At 47.2% G+C, this 16,286-nt stretch overlaps 8 protein-coding genes across 8 annotated transcripts; 4 read left to right on the top strand and 4 right to left on the bottom strand.

Moving 5' to 3' along the window:
* Nucleotides 1-1,465, bottom strand: K452DRAFT_290798 (uncharacterized protein). The gene is made up of 4 exons (XM_033541057.1): nucleotides 1,139-1,465; nucleotides 716-1,081; nucleotides 541-666; nucleotides 1-485 (listed from the first exon to the last, which is right to left on the bottom strand). Exons 1-4 carry the CDS (start codon nucleotides 1,389-1,391, stop codon nucleotides 181-183), a joined length of 1,050 nt encoding a protein of 349 aa, XP_033393928.1. The 5' UTR covers nucleotides 1,392-1,465; the 3' UTR covers nucleotides 1-180.
* A 1,262-nt stretch (nucleotides 1,466-2,727) lies between these two features.
* On the top strand, nucleotides 2,728-3,682 carry K452DRAFT_290797 (uncharacterized protein). The gene is made up of 2 exons (XM_033541056.1): nucleotides 2,728-3,575; nucleotides 3,656-3,682. Exon 1 carries the CDS (start codon nucleotides 3,171-3,173, stop codon nucleotides 3,414-3,416), a length of 246 nt encoding a protein of 81 aa, XP_033393927.1. The 5' UTR covers nucleotides 2,728-3,170; the 3' UTR covers nucleotides 3,417-3,575; nucleotides 3,656-3,682.
* Nucleotides 3,682-6,067, top strand: K452DRAFT_311582 (uncharacterized protein; the record flags this gene model as incomplete). The annotated part of the gene is made up of 3 exons (XM_033543440.1): nucleotides 3,682-3,814; nucleotides 3,870-5,993; nucleotides 6,054-6,067. The coding sequence occupies 3 exons, from the start codon at nucleotides 3,682-3,684 to the stop codon at nucleotides 6,065-6,067; spliced, it is 2,271 nt and encodes a 756-aa protein (XP_033393926.1).
* A 333-nt stretch (nucleotides 6,068-6,400) lies between these two features.
* On the bottom strand, nucleotides 6,401-8,359 carry K452DRAFT_277212 (uncharacterized protein). Its single transcript, XM_033539314.1, has 3 exons — nucleotides 7,462-8,359; nucleotides 6,895-7,412; nucleotides 6,401-6,844 (listed from the first exon to the last, which is right to left on the bottom strand). The coding sequence occupies exons 1-3, from the start codon at nucleotides 8,292-8,294 to the stop codon at nucleotides 6,498-6,500; spliced, it is 1,698 nt and encodes a 565-aa protein (XP_033393925.1). The 5' UTR covers nucleotides 8,295-8,359; the 3' UTR covers nucleotides 6,401-6,497.
* Nucleotides 8,360-9,002: 643 nt separating this feature from the next.
* On the bottom strand, nucleotides 9,003-10,494 carry K452DRAFT_277207 (uncharacterized protein). The gene is made up of 3 exons (XM_033539313.1): nucleotides 10,000-10,494; nucleotides 9,598-9,913; nucleotides 9,003-9,545 (listed from the first exon to the last, which is right to left on the bottom strand). Exons 1-3 carry the CDS (start codon nucleotides 10,332-10,334, stop codon nucleotides 9,198-9,200), a joined length of 999 nt encoding a protein of 332 aa, XP_033393924.1. The 5' UTR covers nucleotides 10,335-10,494; the 3' UTR covers nucleotides 9,003-9,197.
* A 346-nt stretch (nucleotides 10,495-10,840) lies between these two features.
* Nucleotides 10,841-12,521, top strand: K452DRAFT_256302 (uncharacterized protein). The gene is made up of 2 exons (XM_033538395.1): nucleotides 10,841-11,648; nucleotides 11,742-12,521. Exons 1-2 carry the CDS (start codon nucleotides 11,006-11,008, stop codon nucleotides 12,029-12,031), a joined length of 933 nt encoding a protein of 310 aa, XP_033393923.1. The 5' UTR covers nucleotides 10,841-11,005; the 3' UTR covers nucleotides 12,032-12,521.
* Nucleotides 12,522-12,552: 31 nt separating this feature from the next.
* K452DRAFT_328793 (uncharacterized protein) lies at nucleotides 12,553-14,019 on the bottom strand (the record flags this gene model as incomplete). The annotated part of the gene is made up of 7 exons (XM_033545008.1): nucleotides 12,553-12,675; nucleotides 12,729-13,229; nucleotides 13,281-13,364; nucleotides 13,429-13,534; nucleotides 13,606-13,682; nucleotides 13,740-13,849; nucleotides 13,932-14,019. The coding sequence occupies 7 exons, from the start codon at nucleotides 14,017-14,019 to the stop codon at nucleotides 12,553-12,555; spliced, it is 1,089 nt and encodes a 362-aa protein (XP_033393922.1).
* Nucleotides 14,020-15,870: 1,851 nt separating this feature from the next.
* K452DRAFT_301174 (uncharacterized protein) lies at nucleotides 15,871-16,279 on the top strand (the record flags this gene model as incomplete). The annotated part of the gene is made up of 3 exons (XM_033542416.1): nucleotides 15,871-16,089; nucleotides 16,143-16,204; nucleotides 16,255-16,279. The coding sequence occupies 3 exons, from the start codon at nucleotides 15,871-15,873 to the stop codon at nucleotides 16,277-16,279; spliced, it is 306 nt and encodes a 101-aa protein (XP_033393921.1).
* Nucleotides 16,280-16,286: the final 7 nt, after the last annotated feature.

The following is a 16,286-nucleotide window of genomic DNA, read 5'->3' as shown; positions in this document are numbered from 1 at the left end:
TTCTTTTAGATAGCAGCATATATACCTCCATAGGTAACAGTAATCTAGAAGGACAAGCGGCGTCCAATTCCTCGCGCCCAGCTTCACATATACCAAGTTGTAATATCAAATAGTTCAAAGCCATTTATATAGCGGAGATACTCTTAGCTAGACTTCTGAACAACCGCTTCAACATCCATGTCACTTTTGGCGGCGAAGGGGCTCGGAGTTCATCCACACACTGTCCTCCATCGACGTGAAACCCGGACGACCCAGCTCCTGCAACAGCTGCTCGGCGCGGCCTCGAAGCTCAATCACGGACCGGTCCGTTCCGCTCAGAAAGTTCGGAACGAACTCGCGCTCGGGGTTTTGTTTCCGCAATATGTCCAGGACTGCGTCGTGGTTGAAACGCTCCGCGTAACCAAATATCCTTTCTCCTTTGACGCCGGGATGGATGACTGCTGCGACATGCAGCCGTGCAACGTCTTGAACGTCGACGAAGTACTCTGTTGTTTGTTAGAAAGGGTTTTTAGACCACAGAGGAAATAGGCGTATCCTTACGCGGACCAAACTGTGCAGCCCGATCGAGGTCTACACCATACCACAAGGCCTCGATGATCTTCGATGTAGAAGGTGCCCCCTGGTTGGTATAGTCAAGGCTCTTTCCAAAGTTCATGTTCGGGAGCACTGTGCGAGTTAGTAATGCTCGAATGATGGCGATAATGTTAAAACATACCTGTGTTGACAACCAAGTCCGGTCTTCTCTCCTGGTTCTCGTTATAGAACTTCCAGATGGCCTGCTCCGCCAGAGTTTTGCTTGCAGCATAGGTGTGCATAGCTAGTTCTGGGGGGTACGGAGCGTCTACCTTGGTCGCTTGGACCGATTCGTCATTCCAAGTGTCTCGCGTGATCAGTTTCTCTTTGTCTGGGTTCGGCAATGATGCCGCGGCTGACGACGACGTCAGCACGTATCGCTTCACACTGGGCTCTTTGTTTGCAGCCTTTAGCGAGTTCACTGCTCCTTCAACGGCGACGGGGATGACTTTGGTCGGATCCGGATCAAAGTTTACAACCGAGGCCACATGTACAACTGCAGATGCATCTGTATATTGGTCAGCGAACTCGTTCAACAGGATTGAATCAAAAAACAGGTACTAACCCTTTGCAGCTGCTTCGAAGGCCCCTTCACTCGTAATGTCTGGGACAGCGACAAGCTCAAACTGGCCCTCTCCGTAGTTTTTCGTGAACAACTCCTTCATCCAAGCGTTCTTTTGGACATCCCGAACAGCACCGCGCACTTTGTATCCGAGCTGAAGGAACTGGTCTGCCACGTGAGAGCCAATGAAGCCATTCACGCCCGTAACCAGTACCGTGGAGCCTTTTGGGATAGCTGGGTTCTGAATAGTCGCCATTGTCGATGCCCGGGTTGGTGGAGAACTGTTGAAATGGAGATAGGCAAATAAAGTCGGGTTTCACAGTAAGGTTGATAGTTGTAAAGCTTTAGCTGTTCTTATCATACCTTTTTGTACTATAGAAGGTGCCGGTAAGGCCGCTGACATGCATGCTTGTGTGGTATTTGTCAGACTCTACTCGCTCGCACTTTCGGCTCTCCGAGTACCCGTGATGACAAATCAAGTACACTACAGTCAGACATCGAATATTTTGCCGTCTCATCCGGGCCATCTAACTACAGTAGTACCATAGTAAATGTTGAAGTGTTTAGAGGGTTATTACTCCTTAGAGCGAAAAAACAGTGCCTTTGCATACAATCGTTATCTGTTTTTCGTATTCCCGTCGGCCCGACTCGCTCGAGGTTAACTGCAGTAGTAAAGGAATGTACTAGAAGGTACCTATTAGAAGTCTAGGTATTACCTAAAAGACTTCTATATTAGGAACTTATTCTTCCGGATAGAAGGTTATACTAAATCACTTGGGATTCTTTCTTTCTTATTATTTCTATATCTTTCTTTTAAATTTCTAAGCAGTTCCCTCTAGAATATTCCTTTTGGATATAAATACTCGTGTAGATAGCACTCGTTAGGAGGAATAAGGACGTTTACTTCTAAGTCTCTTTACCTTAGCTCGACTTATCTAAAAGAAAAGCTTAAGCTTTAATGTAGAAAATTTGTATTCTCGAAATTATATGAAAATCGGAAACGAATTCTACTAGAAAACATAAATGTTTAAACATGGTTTACAGCTACGCATGGAACCTAACGCTCTCAAGAGTTAAATGGTATATGCGGGGAGATTATTCAGTCTATCAATCAGCAATCTAGCTGAAACTTATCTCGCTACAATTTACATACGCATAAAAGGTAAATTTTAACTCTCTATACTAACGCTATAAAATCTAGCAATGGCCCAGCTCACTGAAAATAAATTCAAGGAAAAAGCAATACTGCAGCTCGTTAAATAACCCAACAGCAGCTAGAGTATCATGTACACCGCAAACTATCGTCTCGTAGATCATTATGTACGTAGTGCAGATCTTTCCTACCAAAATACCGGAAGAAGCTGCTCCTATTTTCCGAAAAAGCATATTTTTTCCTAACGGTCGCGCGATTGTCACGTCAGGAACTGGTCTGTAGTTGTCATGGGATCTATTGGCAAATAGCTCATCCTTGTTGAAGACAAAACCTTTCAAATGTCTTGGAATTCCAAGCACTGCTTTAAAGCACTTGATATTCTTTTTTACCGTCCCGATGTCACTACCACAATACTACGACCCGGCGCCATGGCCTTCCGGCGGACCATGCTGTCCTCTATCCACGGGATCGCCGACCAAGTCATGTACGTAAGCCCTAAACACAAACCATAGCACTCAGTTGTTCCTTTGCACATACCTATGCTGCATGTTTTCCACGTACCGGTTGAAGCCTAACCGCCCAAATTTTCTCGTTAACATTGACGTTCTCATCGGTCGTTTCTGTAATGGACCTATCAACCACACCCAAGTGTTTTTATGCATTTCTTAGACAGCATCGACGGCAGTAATGGACAGTTCGAACTTGCATTTGTTTTCCACTCCCCTTTCTTGCTTTGGGCCATTTCGCTTGCTTTCGTGAGCTAAACATGCAGGTTTGCAGCGGAACGGGTCGCAGAAGAACCGAGGCTTACACCAGTAACGTCTTATCTTGATCGGGAAGATCTTTCCTTCACTCCTCTGGCAGCATCGCGCACAAGGATTGATGTGCCGAGGCACCAATCGAGTCGCTCTCGCTGTTATCGGATGCGGGGCACTGTCGATCTCTCAAAGCCCTCAAGGGTGGGGTAAGGCCCATGTGGTTCTTGCAACAACGGATTACCTCAACGACAACTCGCCGCAACTCACAACGCCCTTTGCTGTTACAGTTAGCTTTAGTGTTAACGCCTATTTCTCTTATGATTCCATCCCATCTGCTGTCACATCGTCTTGCCAGGAAAGATCACTATGAGCTCGCCGTCTTCGCAAACCTTATTGCCACAAACGGACTACGCTACCAACCATTCCAAAGAAAATGGCGGTTCGGTTAAGAACGCGCCATTTAAAGCTCCAGACGGAGACACCAAAAGCGGAGGAATGTCAAAGCGTAGACAGCCGAAGAGTCGTAATGGCATGTTGCCATCCACCCCCGCACCTGACTCAAAGTTAGATCACCCAACTCGGATAAGTACTGACAGAAGCTCTTGGCAGGCTGTGTCACTTGCAAGTCAAAGAGAATGAAGTGCGATGAAACGAAGCCTTCCTGTCAACAATGCGTGCGCCGTAGAATTACCTGCGGTGGTTACAAGAAGAACATCAGATGGAAAGCCTTTGGAAAATCCCGCGATGCAAGTGAGCAACCAGACCAGAGTATGTTACATCCAAAGAACACAAATTTCCCGGACATCACTAACCGAGACCGTAGTTCGGCCACTTGACAAGGGTGCGGCAGCTGAAAACCAGCTTCAAAATGCAATGCCATTGTCGTCTAGTTGTCTGAGCGAGATGTTCTCAGACGAAAACGGCAACTGTTTCGCGTCTTTTCCTATTGAAGGGTTATGCACGGGCTCTGAGTTTCAAAGAAGGCCAGAGCCAAGTACTGTCAATGCTCTACTTACGCCTCCCTCGTTCGACCTTTTTCCAACCACTGAAGCAGAAAGGGAAGCAGGAGAATCCGCCGTGGCTAGCTTCAGTGCTGGATGCATGTTTGACCTTGACGGTTTTGGGATTTTTGACGTACTACGGTCAGATTTTACCGCACCCGTTAACCTCTCGCGCAATCAAACGCCTAAGATCGTCGACTTTGACCTGTCTTCTCCGGATACTGACATAAATGCTGCTTTCTGTAGTCAAAACACTTCACAGCACTTTGATTTACTCGCCCAAAGCAACGATATAAATCTAACAAACAATGAAGGGCTCGACCTGCAGGCATTCGATGGCTCTGTGGCAAACGAGCCAGGAAGTCTGCCTTTGGATGGAGCAGTCCAAGACGAGGCGTCCGTGGAGACTTCCCGACAAACTCCAAGCCATGTCTCGAGCATTGAACGAGAGCATTGGTCGTTTGAACCATCATCGCCGCATTCTAGTCTCTTGGATGACTTGGAGCTCTACTCTCTCTGGCGCCAGCCACGACTTCAGAGTGGCAGCCCAGAGATGATAACGCAGTTTTTTGAACGCCAAACATGCCGGATACTTTCCGTAAAAGATGATCCAACCGAGAATCCCTGGCGAACCCTTATTTGGCCTTTGGCAAAGGACTGTCCTGCACTTTACCACGCGATCTCTGCAATGACCTGCTTTCACATGGGTAAGATCCAACCACAACTCCGCATCCAGGGTATCGGCCACGTCCAATGCAGCATGGAAGCCATGGCTACCGATAATGGTAAGATTCGACTTGATGCAGCGCTCGCAACAACGCTAGCTCTCGGATTCGCAGCAAACTGGGATCATCAGAAACCATCCACTGGTATTGAACATATTAAAACCGCCAAGGCGATTATCAAAAGAGCAATCTTCGCGCATAGAGCTTCGAGGCTTTCTACCGGCGAGTTGACTCGCTTGAGCTTTTTGTCCAACACTTGGATGTACATGGACGTCATTGCCCGTCTGACTTCTGTGGACGATGGAGGTTTTACCGACTTCGAATTCATGACTGCCTGCAGTCTTTTAGGCTCGACACCACAGGAGTTGCAAATTGATCCACTCATGGGCTGCGCAGCGACGCTGTTTCCCATCCTCGGGCAAGTGGCAGATCTTGTCCGGCGTGTTCGGAAGAGGAGTAGCACAGCAGGAAATTCACCGACCATTATTTCTCAGGCAGCAGAACTAAAACGAGCCATCGAATGCTGGATCCCACCAGTTGGATGGGCATCAGAGGATCCGACAGTCAACAACCCAGACCTGGTCCAGACAGCTGAAGCATACCGATGGGCTACGCTTCTCCTCCTCCGGCAGGCTGTTCCCGAGCTCCCTAGCTCGATATCGCCATGCGAACTGGCGCAGAAAACAATGGTTTTCCTCGCCACCGTCCCACTCACGTCTCGCACGATAGTCGTGCAAACTTTCCCCCTCATGGTGGCCGGCTGCGAGGTCATGGAAGAGGAAGACAGGGCCTGGGTCCGCGAGCGCTGGAAGCGCATGTCGAGGCGCATGATCACGGGGATTGTAGATCGCTGCGTGGAAGTGACAGAAGAGGTATGGAGGAGGAAAGACGAGTACGAGGCAAGCAACGGCCTTTGTCCCACACCTCGAACCGGGTCTCTCCAAAATTCCGGGGGAGATTCGTTCGCCATGGACGCAGACCTCTCTAGGCTTTGCGATCCGCTAAGTCCTCTGCAGGATTGCTTTGGTCTACCGAACTTTCCTGGCGGCGATGCAAACTCTGGAAGGAGACGCAACTCAAAAGCCCAGGTCACAGCAAACCTTTCGCAGCCGTTTACGTTTGGTGAAGGGGTTGATATTATGGCTAGACCAAGCCGTATTAAGTATACAGTGAAGGGTAAATATCATTGGATAGGGGTCATGCGGGACCAGAACCTAGAGGGTAAGTGGTTTTTGTTGGGTTGCTTTCTAATCTCCGCCAATCTTACTGACGATGATTTAGTCATGCTCGGATGAAGCTATTCTATCTTTTCTTATCATCCAAAGAAATACCTTTGGTTTATAATTTGGAATAGTGTTTTATTGGTTTGTGCATAGCAAAGGGAAGAGGGACGTTTTTCAACTTCTTTCTACCTAGAGATTGTTTGCCATTTGTTCGAATAGTTTTACTCACACCAAGGTACCTCGGAAATAAGGTCTTAGACCTTAGCTACAACGACTCTAGGAATCGGTTGTCCACTATTTCCCAGTTAGTTGTTCGTTAATCTGTCATTTCATGTCAAGAAGCCACTTGTAAGTTGTGTTCAGCAGTGCATTTGCTTATATGTCACGTTAATTCTGATGGAAGCGGGCGAATATAATGTTGCATGGCATTGGGGGTATTTGCGGCCGTTTCATTTCTAAGTTCGTCATCGTGTCGCCTTGGGCTCACAGACCTGTCGTCAACTCAAACACCACTATCCGTGTCTCGCTTTTTCACTTTGATGCGTAGGGCAGAAACCAGTGAAGAACGGATGTCCTCCAACAATCCAACGGGCGGGTCTATGCTTTCCTCGTAGGCATCGATAACCGGCTTTTCCCACACAAGGTCTGCATCTTTAGAGCGCACAAACTTGGTCCTTTTAATGAGCTTCCAGGCCACAAACAAGAATGCACAGACAAACACCATCGTATAATAGGTGAAGAAGCTGCCAATGTCCCAGCGACCGGGGAGGAAGACGGTGTACCCTTGAATGAGTACGATGACAGTGACAAAGGTCAAGCCGAAATAGTTGACGTAGGGCTGGCCCCAACCTGGTTCATGTCAGCATTCGAGACAACCAAGCAAAAATCGCAAAGCATACCTCGATATGGCAGAGTTTTCCGATCAACGCCCTGCGCTTTCAGAGCGTTATAGAAGCATGCGTACGTCATCCCTATCATGGCGTAGTTGAGCAACTGGGAGGCAGTGACCAGGTTGACGAGCCACGTAATAACTTGCGCAGAGCCGCTGCTCACTTGCAGAAAGCTTAGGAACGAGAACGCCATTGCGACAACCAAACACCAGTAAGGAGTTCCGGTTTTGTTTGTTGCCAGGAGGAATTTTGGTGCCTGCTTGTTAAGGGCCAAGCTGTACAGTGACCGCGTAGCCATGAAACAATACGTGTTGCCAGCGGAGAAAATGGTGGTGACAAGCAGCGCATTCACCAAGTGTGGGAGACCGTTGACTCCAAGGTTTTGCATAGCAATAACGTAAGGTGATGCCGCGCCGCTAGAGCCCTTGTCGGAGTTGAGGACACTTTCAAGCGTTGGGTCGTTGTAAGGCAGTATTATACTGACACACAAAGCGCCCAGGACGAAAAAACAGCCTAATCGCCAGTACCTGAAAAAGTTAGTGAAGCAAAAACTGCAGTGGAATTGATAGAACTTACACTGTCTTAAACGCCGTTTTGACTGTGATGCGGGGATATATGGCTTCACCGGCAACCATGGAAACATACTCAGGACCGCATATCACAAAAGACGCTTTGAATAGCGCTGCTAGGAAACCCTCAAATCGGCCAAGAGACTCAGTGGCGATGTGCTCGGCAAAGGCGCCGGGCTTTTTCCAGTAGCGGAATCCGTATGCGTCACCGCTAGGGTTTCCGCCAACCATGGTTATGAAAGTGAAGAAGAAGAGGATGAAGATCAGAAGGATTTTTCCGGACGAGAGCCAAAACTCCGCTTCTCCGTACCAGTGAACTGCCGCGAAATTGATCACTGCGTACAGGATGATACAGGCTAAGCAGACGGCCCACACGGGAATGTCGTCTCTCCAGTATGTGAGAACCATGCAGAGCGAGGATATTTCGAACGGTACGAGGATCGCTTCATAGATGAAGAAGTTCCAGCCGGCGACAAATCCAAAGGCGTCGTCCACCCACTTCCCTGCGTACCGGATGAAAGATCCAGAAATTGGCATGTATACGACCATCTCGGCTATGCCGCTGTTGATTGCGCCGATGATGCTGCTGTAGAAGAGAAAGGCTATTACCATCGAGGCTGGGCCCCCCTCTAGCAATGCCCATCCGATGGTGACGAATAGAGCTGTGCCGATGGAGCCTCCAATTGCAATCCATTGTATTTGACGATTGGTGAGTGAGCGGCGGAGAGTGTTGACATTCTGGACCTGGCCGACATTGTCGATGCTGTTTACGCTGCTAGTGGATTGGAGTTCCGGAAGGTCGCTTGCAGTCTTTTTTGACTGCTCCATTTTGGAGTCCATTGCCGGGAGATGTAGGTCAGCGATGTGGGAGAGTTCAGAGTCTGTCGTCTGGTGGCGTGCGAGAGGAGAGGACGGTTTCTCGAAGACTGCGGCTGCTCGGGCTATAAGAGTACTTCTGTCCGGCTTCACGGAAGCTCATGCTTGTTCAGTGCCAACAATTAAGAGGACTTTTTTGCCGATTTGGTTAGTGATAATTTCTATCCGGCAGGTCAGTGCTTTGTACAAGGAGTTGGCCCACTCCGTATCGCTTATCACAGTCATCCTACGTCACTGAACATTGGTGTTGATGTTGAGCCCCGAAATGCCGTTACTCAACACCAAGGGTAATCTTTAGCCTCGCCTCGGTACGAATATCACTTCTTAATTAGCCATTTATCAGTTATTGCATTACATGGACAGTTTTCTCTACTAACCGGTACTTATCTCTACACTTCAAATAAGAGTAGCGGAGACAACAGCGATAACGAACCTCGGCTTCGGTCAGGAACCCGAAACAACGAACAGCGCGCCTAACCTGCACCCCACAGCGTGTTCACACCCCACATCTCTCCAGGATCCGGAGGCCTGGGAAACAGCGCTTTACAATAAACAAGATTTCATTCGGCCCGGTTAAGTCAGGTGTTCACACCCCATGATCTTATGTCTCTCCAGGATTTGGGGTACGTCATTTTATCGGACCGAATAAGTTCGGCGCTCATTAGGTGGCATGGCGTGTTTGACTGCATATGCACTGTCTCTCAAAGCTGGAAGGTCCTCTACCAAAATAGTTGATACGCGATGCCTCATGCAAGGCTACAGTTCAAGCAGTTTCAAATGAATACTCGTAGTCATTGACAATTTGAAGCGCTCATTAACGATAACCAATCAGCCGAAAAGCCATAATCCCATAGTGTCCAACAGCGCCTAGAGATTGTGAATTTCTTTGTTGGTGATAGAAAGCCATTCTTCTTGGAGCTTGAGGAACTCTTTGATCCGTTTGACATCAGTTGGTCTTTCGGCTCTGTGTTGCTCCTCCAAAACTTTGAGCATCCCGCGAAGCCGCTCTTGCAAGATCTCGATTCTGTATTCGGTCCATTGGAAGTAGAGTTCGGACAGATTTGTGATGGGTCTAATTGTGGTAAGGACAGAGTCGTCGGGCATAAAAGCGTCGCGAGGCCGGAAGGCAGTAATCATTGTGATACGCTCAGTTCCACCTACTGCAGCCAGTGCTTGGTGCGTGATGTATCTCCCTTGGAGGACAATGGCACATCCCTAGAATAAAGTTAGCGTGCAAATGTGCTACTTCCTGGTTTGGAGAACTTACCATCTGCGGTCCCCGTACCTTCATGATCTCTCCCGAAGCAGTCTTGAGGGCAGTCTCACCACCCACCATGTCGGAAGTGTCGCTCATCATCACGACACATACAAACGGATAGCTGTCGACATGCCATTTGGTAACGGGGACGTCGTCATCGGCCTTTTTGGTGACCTTTGCCTTGTCTTCGTTGGGGTCCATGACAGAGATGTTGATGTTTCCGATTTCTACATCGAGAACTGGGATGAGATCGACTCCCGCAATTTCTGATACAATAGACAGGGTCTTTGGGTGTTTCCAAGCATCATACATGAATGGTGCATACCTTTTAGAGCTTTTAGCATGGATTATTTATGATTGACTTATACCAACTCGGAATTTGACGAATCAAAGACGGTAATATCAACTTACTTCGGACAGTGCCCTCTCAGCTGGCAGCCTGCAAAGTCTGTGCTCCACATACAGTTGTCCCAGACTTCGTTTGTGAAAATCTCACTTCTCATGATGCGCATGGCGCTTTCGTCGAATAGTGGAAATGGGTTTGAGACGGCGACAGTGGATATGCCGACATCTTCAGAAAATCCAAGATCCTTGAGTGACAGGGTTTCGGGTTTCCCGACATAATTTAGGTGTTTGTTTGGATCAAAAGTCGTACGTGACGTTGCATTCGAGGTCCTGATCTGTTCTCTGATAATAGGCGTTGCCTTGATACTCGGGGGAGGTACCGGTAGAGCTATTTCTGCCATTGTTTTGTCTGGGACCTTCGTAGAGTATAACTTCTGGGAATATGTAAAGATTGGGAAAAGATCTTCGTGGTTGGCAGCTTATGGCACGAAAGTCTTGCCTTCCGCAGTCGAGCATAAAGAGCGCATCTAAAAAGTTAAGGTCAAGAATAGGCACACACACTTCTGGCCCGAATTTTCCATAGTCGGAGCCCAGAAGTCGCCTAGAATGGTGCAGATCGCTGCTTTGGTCATTTATTTTGGCCCAGCCGCATTTCACTTCCCATTGAGTACGCCTAGATGCGATACGCAGTGTAATCTGCGCTCCTTGTCAACCCCGCCTTGACCAAAAGGGAAATTTGATCCCTTTCAGTTTGGAGTCTTGATTGGTTGAGGACCGACATGCTCATGCATATCTTTGGTGCGGGGCCAGGCTTCTCAATCTGGATGATAAGGTAAGACAAAAGAGATAAGAATCGTTGACGTACATATATGCACCGCAAAAACTTACCTCAACTGATAACTTTCGGCATTCTCTCTTGGAAGATACAGGACTTGGAGCAACCCAATTGGTTATTTAAACTCATGCGTTGATTAATCTCTGCATAGTGGCACCCGTATCATAGATCATCAGCCGTCGACAATTCTCATCAGGCTTTGGGCATTATCACTATCATTGTCTTCAATTTTCCATCATGGCAATCAAAGTATCCGGGCCGCCTCCGCCAATTGATTCGTCGTATAAACCCACAGCATCTATCACTTCGTTGCCTTCCAACGCTCCACTTCAGGATATCCTCGACGTCATAGAGCGCGATGGCGGTGTAATCTTGACAGACCTTGTCGACAGAGAAGACCTTGCTGCCATTGATAAGGAAGTCGAAGAGCACCAGAAGAATGTCCGCTCGACGGAGAAGAGCGCGTTGCATATCATCCCTAAGGAAACGACTGCCATACCCGGTCTTGTTGGCAAATCACCGACAGTGGCCAAACTCTGCGAGCTGCCTGTGTTGGACAAGCTTCGGAAATCCATTCTCCAAGATAACTTCAGCGTCATACGTGAGGATCATCTCGAAGAAAACAGCATCGACCCACTGTTGAGCATCAGCATCACCTTTCATATCGGCTATGGCGCACCTCGTCAAAGGCTCCACAGGGATGACAACGTTCATGGGACCAGGCATGGGGACAACTTTGACCTCAAGAAGGCTGGCCAATTCGCTTGCTTGATCGCAGGGACTAAGACTACCCGTGAAAATGGCGCAACGATGTTTGTTCCAGGCTCCCATAAGTGGGATGATGAGCGGCCTCCACGCACTGATGAAGTCTGCTTCGCTGGTAAGTATATATCAGAGCTTCAATCCAACGAATACTGGACAACTTCTCCTAGACTACAATTAGTGTGGCAAATGCTAATGCAGCGTCAACCAGAGATGGAGCCAGGTTCTGCAATCATATTCCTGGCTTCCTGCTACCATGGCGGAGGTCACAACTCTGTCAAAGGTGAAGTCCGCAAAGTCCATGGGCTTTTTTTCGTGAGAGGTACTATGCGCACGGAGGAGAACCAGTTTTTGGCAGTACCAAGAAGCAAGGTTCTCACAATGAGCGACAAGATGCTCTCACTCTTGGGATACAAGAAACCCTCTACTGTCTTGGGTATTGTCGAAAACGAAGATCCCGTGACGGACTTGCGGGGTTTTCTTGATCGAGCAGGCCAGTAGTGTCGAGCAGGTGGAGACGTTGGGTAGCTAGTCTTGACAGTGTTCTTTTGTGTAGGTATTGCATTACGAGAAAAAAATTCCAGTGTCCTTTTCTTGCATATGGCTCTTTCCCATAGCACGAAGATAGTTTAGTTCGATCGTTTTTTTTATTTTTTTAAATCATGTTATCTTAAGTCGGGAAGCTCTACTTGACTTTGATTTATCGTATCATATAATGCTTTTATAACTAAATAGTCGTTCGACGCAAGTCATAGACTACTCTCTGTGGAAAAAGTCCAACAGAATGTTCAGGTGAATGTTTTCCCGTGTTTTTCTGTCGTGTTTCATTTATTATTTTAAATAAAGACTCTTGTAATCCATGCAAACACTTCAATGCGCAAGATATCACAGGCGTTAGCTTATTTGGCCTCCCAGATATCTCATCCTTCACTTATTGAATACTAAGTCCCATTTACATCAAAGAGCTATACAAATTTGGCTTCCAAGAAACTATATTCCAAGCTAACTTTTTTACATCATGCCTATATTTGAGCCGAGTATACCGCTTCTTCGAACCTCCAGAGTAATTCTATGGCCCTCTTGTCGCCAGTTGGATGGAAGTGCATAAGTTGCACTCCGGCAAGGCCGCTTCGAAGATCGATCCACTTACAGATTTAGTTAGAGGAATGAAATAACGCTCATCAGATTTGTAACTTACGAAGTGAGGATTTCGAAGGCCAGACCAAGCAATGGACTTAGCTTGTCTTCTCCCCGAGATTTTGCTCAGGTTGAGAAAGCCGCCTAGTCCAAAATTGATATCTGCACCTTGAGGAATGCCGCAGATATTTCCGGGGTTGGGACTAAGCCAGGAGACACCAAGTCCAGCGGTGGATTCTAGCTGGGGTGTAAAAATTTGTTGGACAGTTTCAATGCTCAAGACTCTTTCATCTCCTCGTAAGATCGCGCTGCAGATCTTGAGGAAGTCCTCAGCACTTCCATAAAGCCCGCTCCCTCCAAAGTCGTCGATTACAGTGTATGGTAGAAACCTTTCGTCTTCAACTTGAAGACTCCTATCTGCCTTATATTGCCAAAAATTTGCCAAGCGATGTTGTAAATCGGGTCGCTTTTCGATATGGAAAGTCATGTCTTTGATCCCCAGGTGTCGGAAGATGGACATTTGAACATAATCGCTTAGACTCATGCCGCAGGTTCGCTCGACCTTATGGAATCGTTAGGAATACCATGCTCAAGGAGTATTGGACCGTCTTACCATCACACCAGCCCATTCTATGCCAGGCGAATTCATCCATATTTCGCCGGGCTCATTGACAAGGAACATTTTATAGGCATCCTTCTAAGACGCCACCGTGAAATGTGAGATTAGCCGAGAGGAAGTTCGGGTCCCCTATGATACCTACTATAGTCTCTGGTTTTGCAGGGCTTGGTCCAGTCAGTGTTTGATATTTTAGAAGAACCTGGCTGTCGAATGGATAAGCCATGCCGCTTGTGTGCGTCAATAGATGCCTATGTTCCTGTATTAGCTAAAACCTCTATATTTCAACTGGCTAAGCGTGAAACCAGCTAACTGTACGCACCGTAGTGTTATGACATTATTTGCTGGACGGAAGATAGGCTGGTCAGCTTCGTTGAATGATAGAATTTGAGGATCTTTCTACTCTGGAAGAAATCTGAAAACATCTTCATCTAACGTCCAGATCTTCTAATCAACAAGTGGGAGAGCAGTAATTGTGGTGATAAACTCTGTACAAGAGGCCAACGCATAAATAGAGTTAGTGTTTGAGGGCTCCGCTGTACCAGGACCTGAATTATTCCCAAAGGCTTTTATATAACAAAATGTTTCTTATTAACTGTTAGTTCTAAAACGGTTTCTATAGGTTATTGTAAAGTTAAACTATCTCACCAGTCTCATCGATGGCACCGAAAGTAGTACGTGGTAACGGCGCAGAGCCCTCTAAAAACTCTATAACTGTTTCATCGAATTGTTCCATTGCTGTAATCCGTGAATAGTAAAATGCTTTCAAGCTATTGCGAAGCATAATAGAACAATCTTAAAGAAATAGGCAAAGTGATTATGAACCAGGTGGCTTATTGTGAAGCTGGGCGCGACGAATTAGACGCCGCTTGTCCCCCTAAATTACTACTACCTATGGAGGTATATATACTACTATCTAAAAGAATACGTTTTCTCTTTAAGATCCTGTCAGCTAGGATTACTCCGATAACTCTCGGTTTTTCAGCCTTATTATAGTTAGTTGTTACACTACAGCCTTACCCCTTACACCACACGTTTATCCACTGCAAGGGAATAAGGATCTTAAAGAGAAAACGTATTCTTTTAGATAGCAGCATATATACCTCTATAGGTAGTAGTAATTTAGGAGGATAAGCGGCGTCTAATTCCTCGCGCCTAGCTTTACATAAGGATTTAATATTATTATATCCTTATAGGGCCTCGCGAACTCCTCCCCCCTCCCCCCTCCGACGGCATTATTTCTTTAATATATACTTTAGATTATAGATATCTAATATCCTCTCTCTGTCTAAGTAGACTCGCATTCTTCTATACTACGGTTATATAAGTTAAATAATTTTCATATACCTATAACAGCGGTTCTCAAGAATAAAAATCCTTAAGTTTCTAGATTTAGACCTGAAAATACTATAGCCATTTATACACTCTTGAATATTTTTAAAGGTAAACTACTAAATTTCTACAAATACCTCCAAGGTTAAGTAATATATAAAGTAAATAAAATATTTAAACCTTCGATAGAGTATGTGGTTTTGCGGGGTCTTAATTATAAGATAGACGCTCTAGCTATATAACTGTACATCTTCAATCTCATAGTACTCCTTCATTCTGAAATACATGCTACGTAGTTAATGTCACGGAAAATGCGAACAAAGTCTTTTCGACTAGTCTACTGCTCTCTTCCCTGAGACCACCTGTCCACAACCCTAGTTACAATTAGTAAAATCACAACCACGGAAAGTCAAAAGTATAAAGCACATGCCAATACGTTGCATCCAAGCTCGAAGGTGATGGGATCGCGCCCACAATAACAGACCGCTTATTGGCACTGACCAAGGGACGTATCTATCTCCGGGTAACTACTCCGTACATCAGCGAAGGCAGCCATTGATCCTGCAAAAACATTAAAAAACAAAAAAGCACAACGAATTCGTCATTCCCAACCATCATCATAACCATGCGCCCAATTTATGCGTTCCTCATCGAAACCCAAGCCACGAACCCTTAGAATCGCTCCCGGACGGGTTCCTGCGTCTCCGGCAGCCCATCACAAGAAAAATACGGGGCCGCAGCGTACCGAGCGCCCGCCGATCCCTCCCTATCCGATAAGATAACCCGTGAATCATGCCATTATCCCCGCACGGCATCGAGGCTGGAAGCCGAAAAAACGGGGCTCGCTTGGCAAGGCAGCCAGATCACGAGGAAGAAGCGGTGTTGAACGCGGTGACGCGTTGTTTTCCGTGCAGGAATCACGGAGACCACGGAGCAGCAGTTGACCGCCGTGACCGCCATTTTGTACACGACGTAAAAATGTGTGGGCGGGATGAGGAGTCCCTTCCACGAACGTCGTAGGAACACTGGAGCCCTGGTGTTGTTTGTCGTCACCACGGCGTTCCTGGCGTTCCTGGCCGATGACGGTGGAGCTCGTGGCCGTGGTATTTAGACTTTCTGGCGCGCCGCCTCTAACTCTATAATCCAGCCACATCTGTCATCTACCCACGTCCTTCCACCATCTACCACCGTCCACGACTTCTACGAAATAATTTCACGCCCAAACAAACAAACAACCTCCCTCTTCATCATCATCATGCAGTTCCTCAGCATCCTGGCTCTCCTCGTCGTTTCCGCCACCGCTGCCCCGGTCGCGACTCCGCTTAATGTGAACCCAATCCCGACCCTGGCCTTCACCCCCATCACCACTCCGATTGCGACTCCGACTGCGACCCCAACCGCGACGCCGGACACTTTCAGCCCGAATGCGATGGCATCGGACTGCATCACCAGCTGCGATCAGTGCAACTCTTACGTAGGTGCATGACGTTCTATCAGACCGGAGCTACTTGCTAACGGACAATGCAGTGCGCATCCTTTGACGCGACCTTCCACGGCACCTGCAACCCTTCTTCTAGGCAGGAGGGCTGGTACGTTTCTTGAACATGTCGCTTCTGATCAATGCTAACGACGTCTACAGCTTCGCTTGCGCCTGCTTGATTTGAAATGTTT

Source organism: Aplosporella prunicola, assembly GCF_010093885.1.
Source record: "Aplosporella prunicola CBS 121167 unplaced genomic scaffold K452scaffold_24, whole genome shotgun sequence".
Lineage (NCBI taxonomy): Eukaryota > Fungi > Ascomycota > Dothideomycetes > Botryosphaeriales > Aplosporellaceae > Aplosporella > Aplosporella prunicola.
Note: the sequence above shows the minus strand (reverse complement) of the source record. Positions and strands in the feature narration are given on the sequence as shown.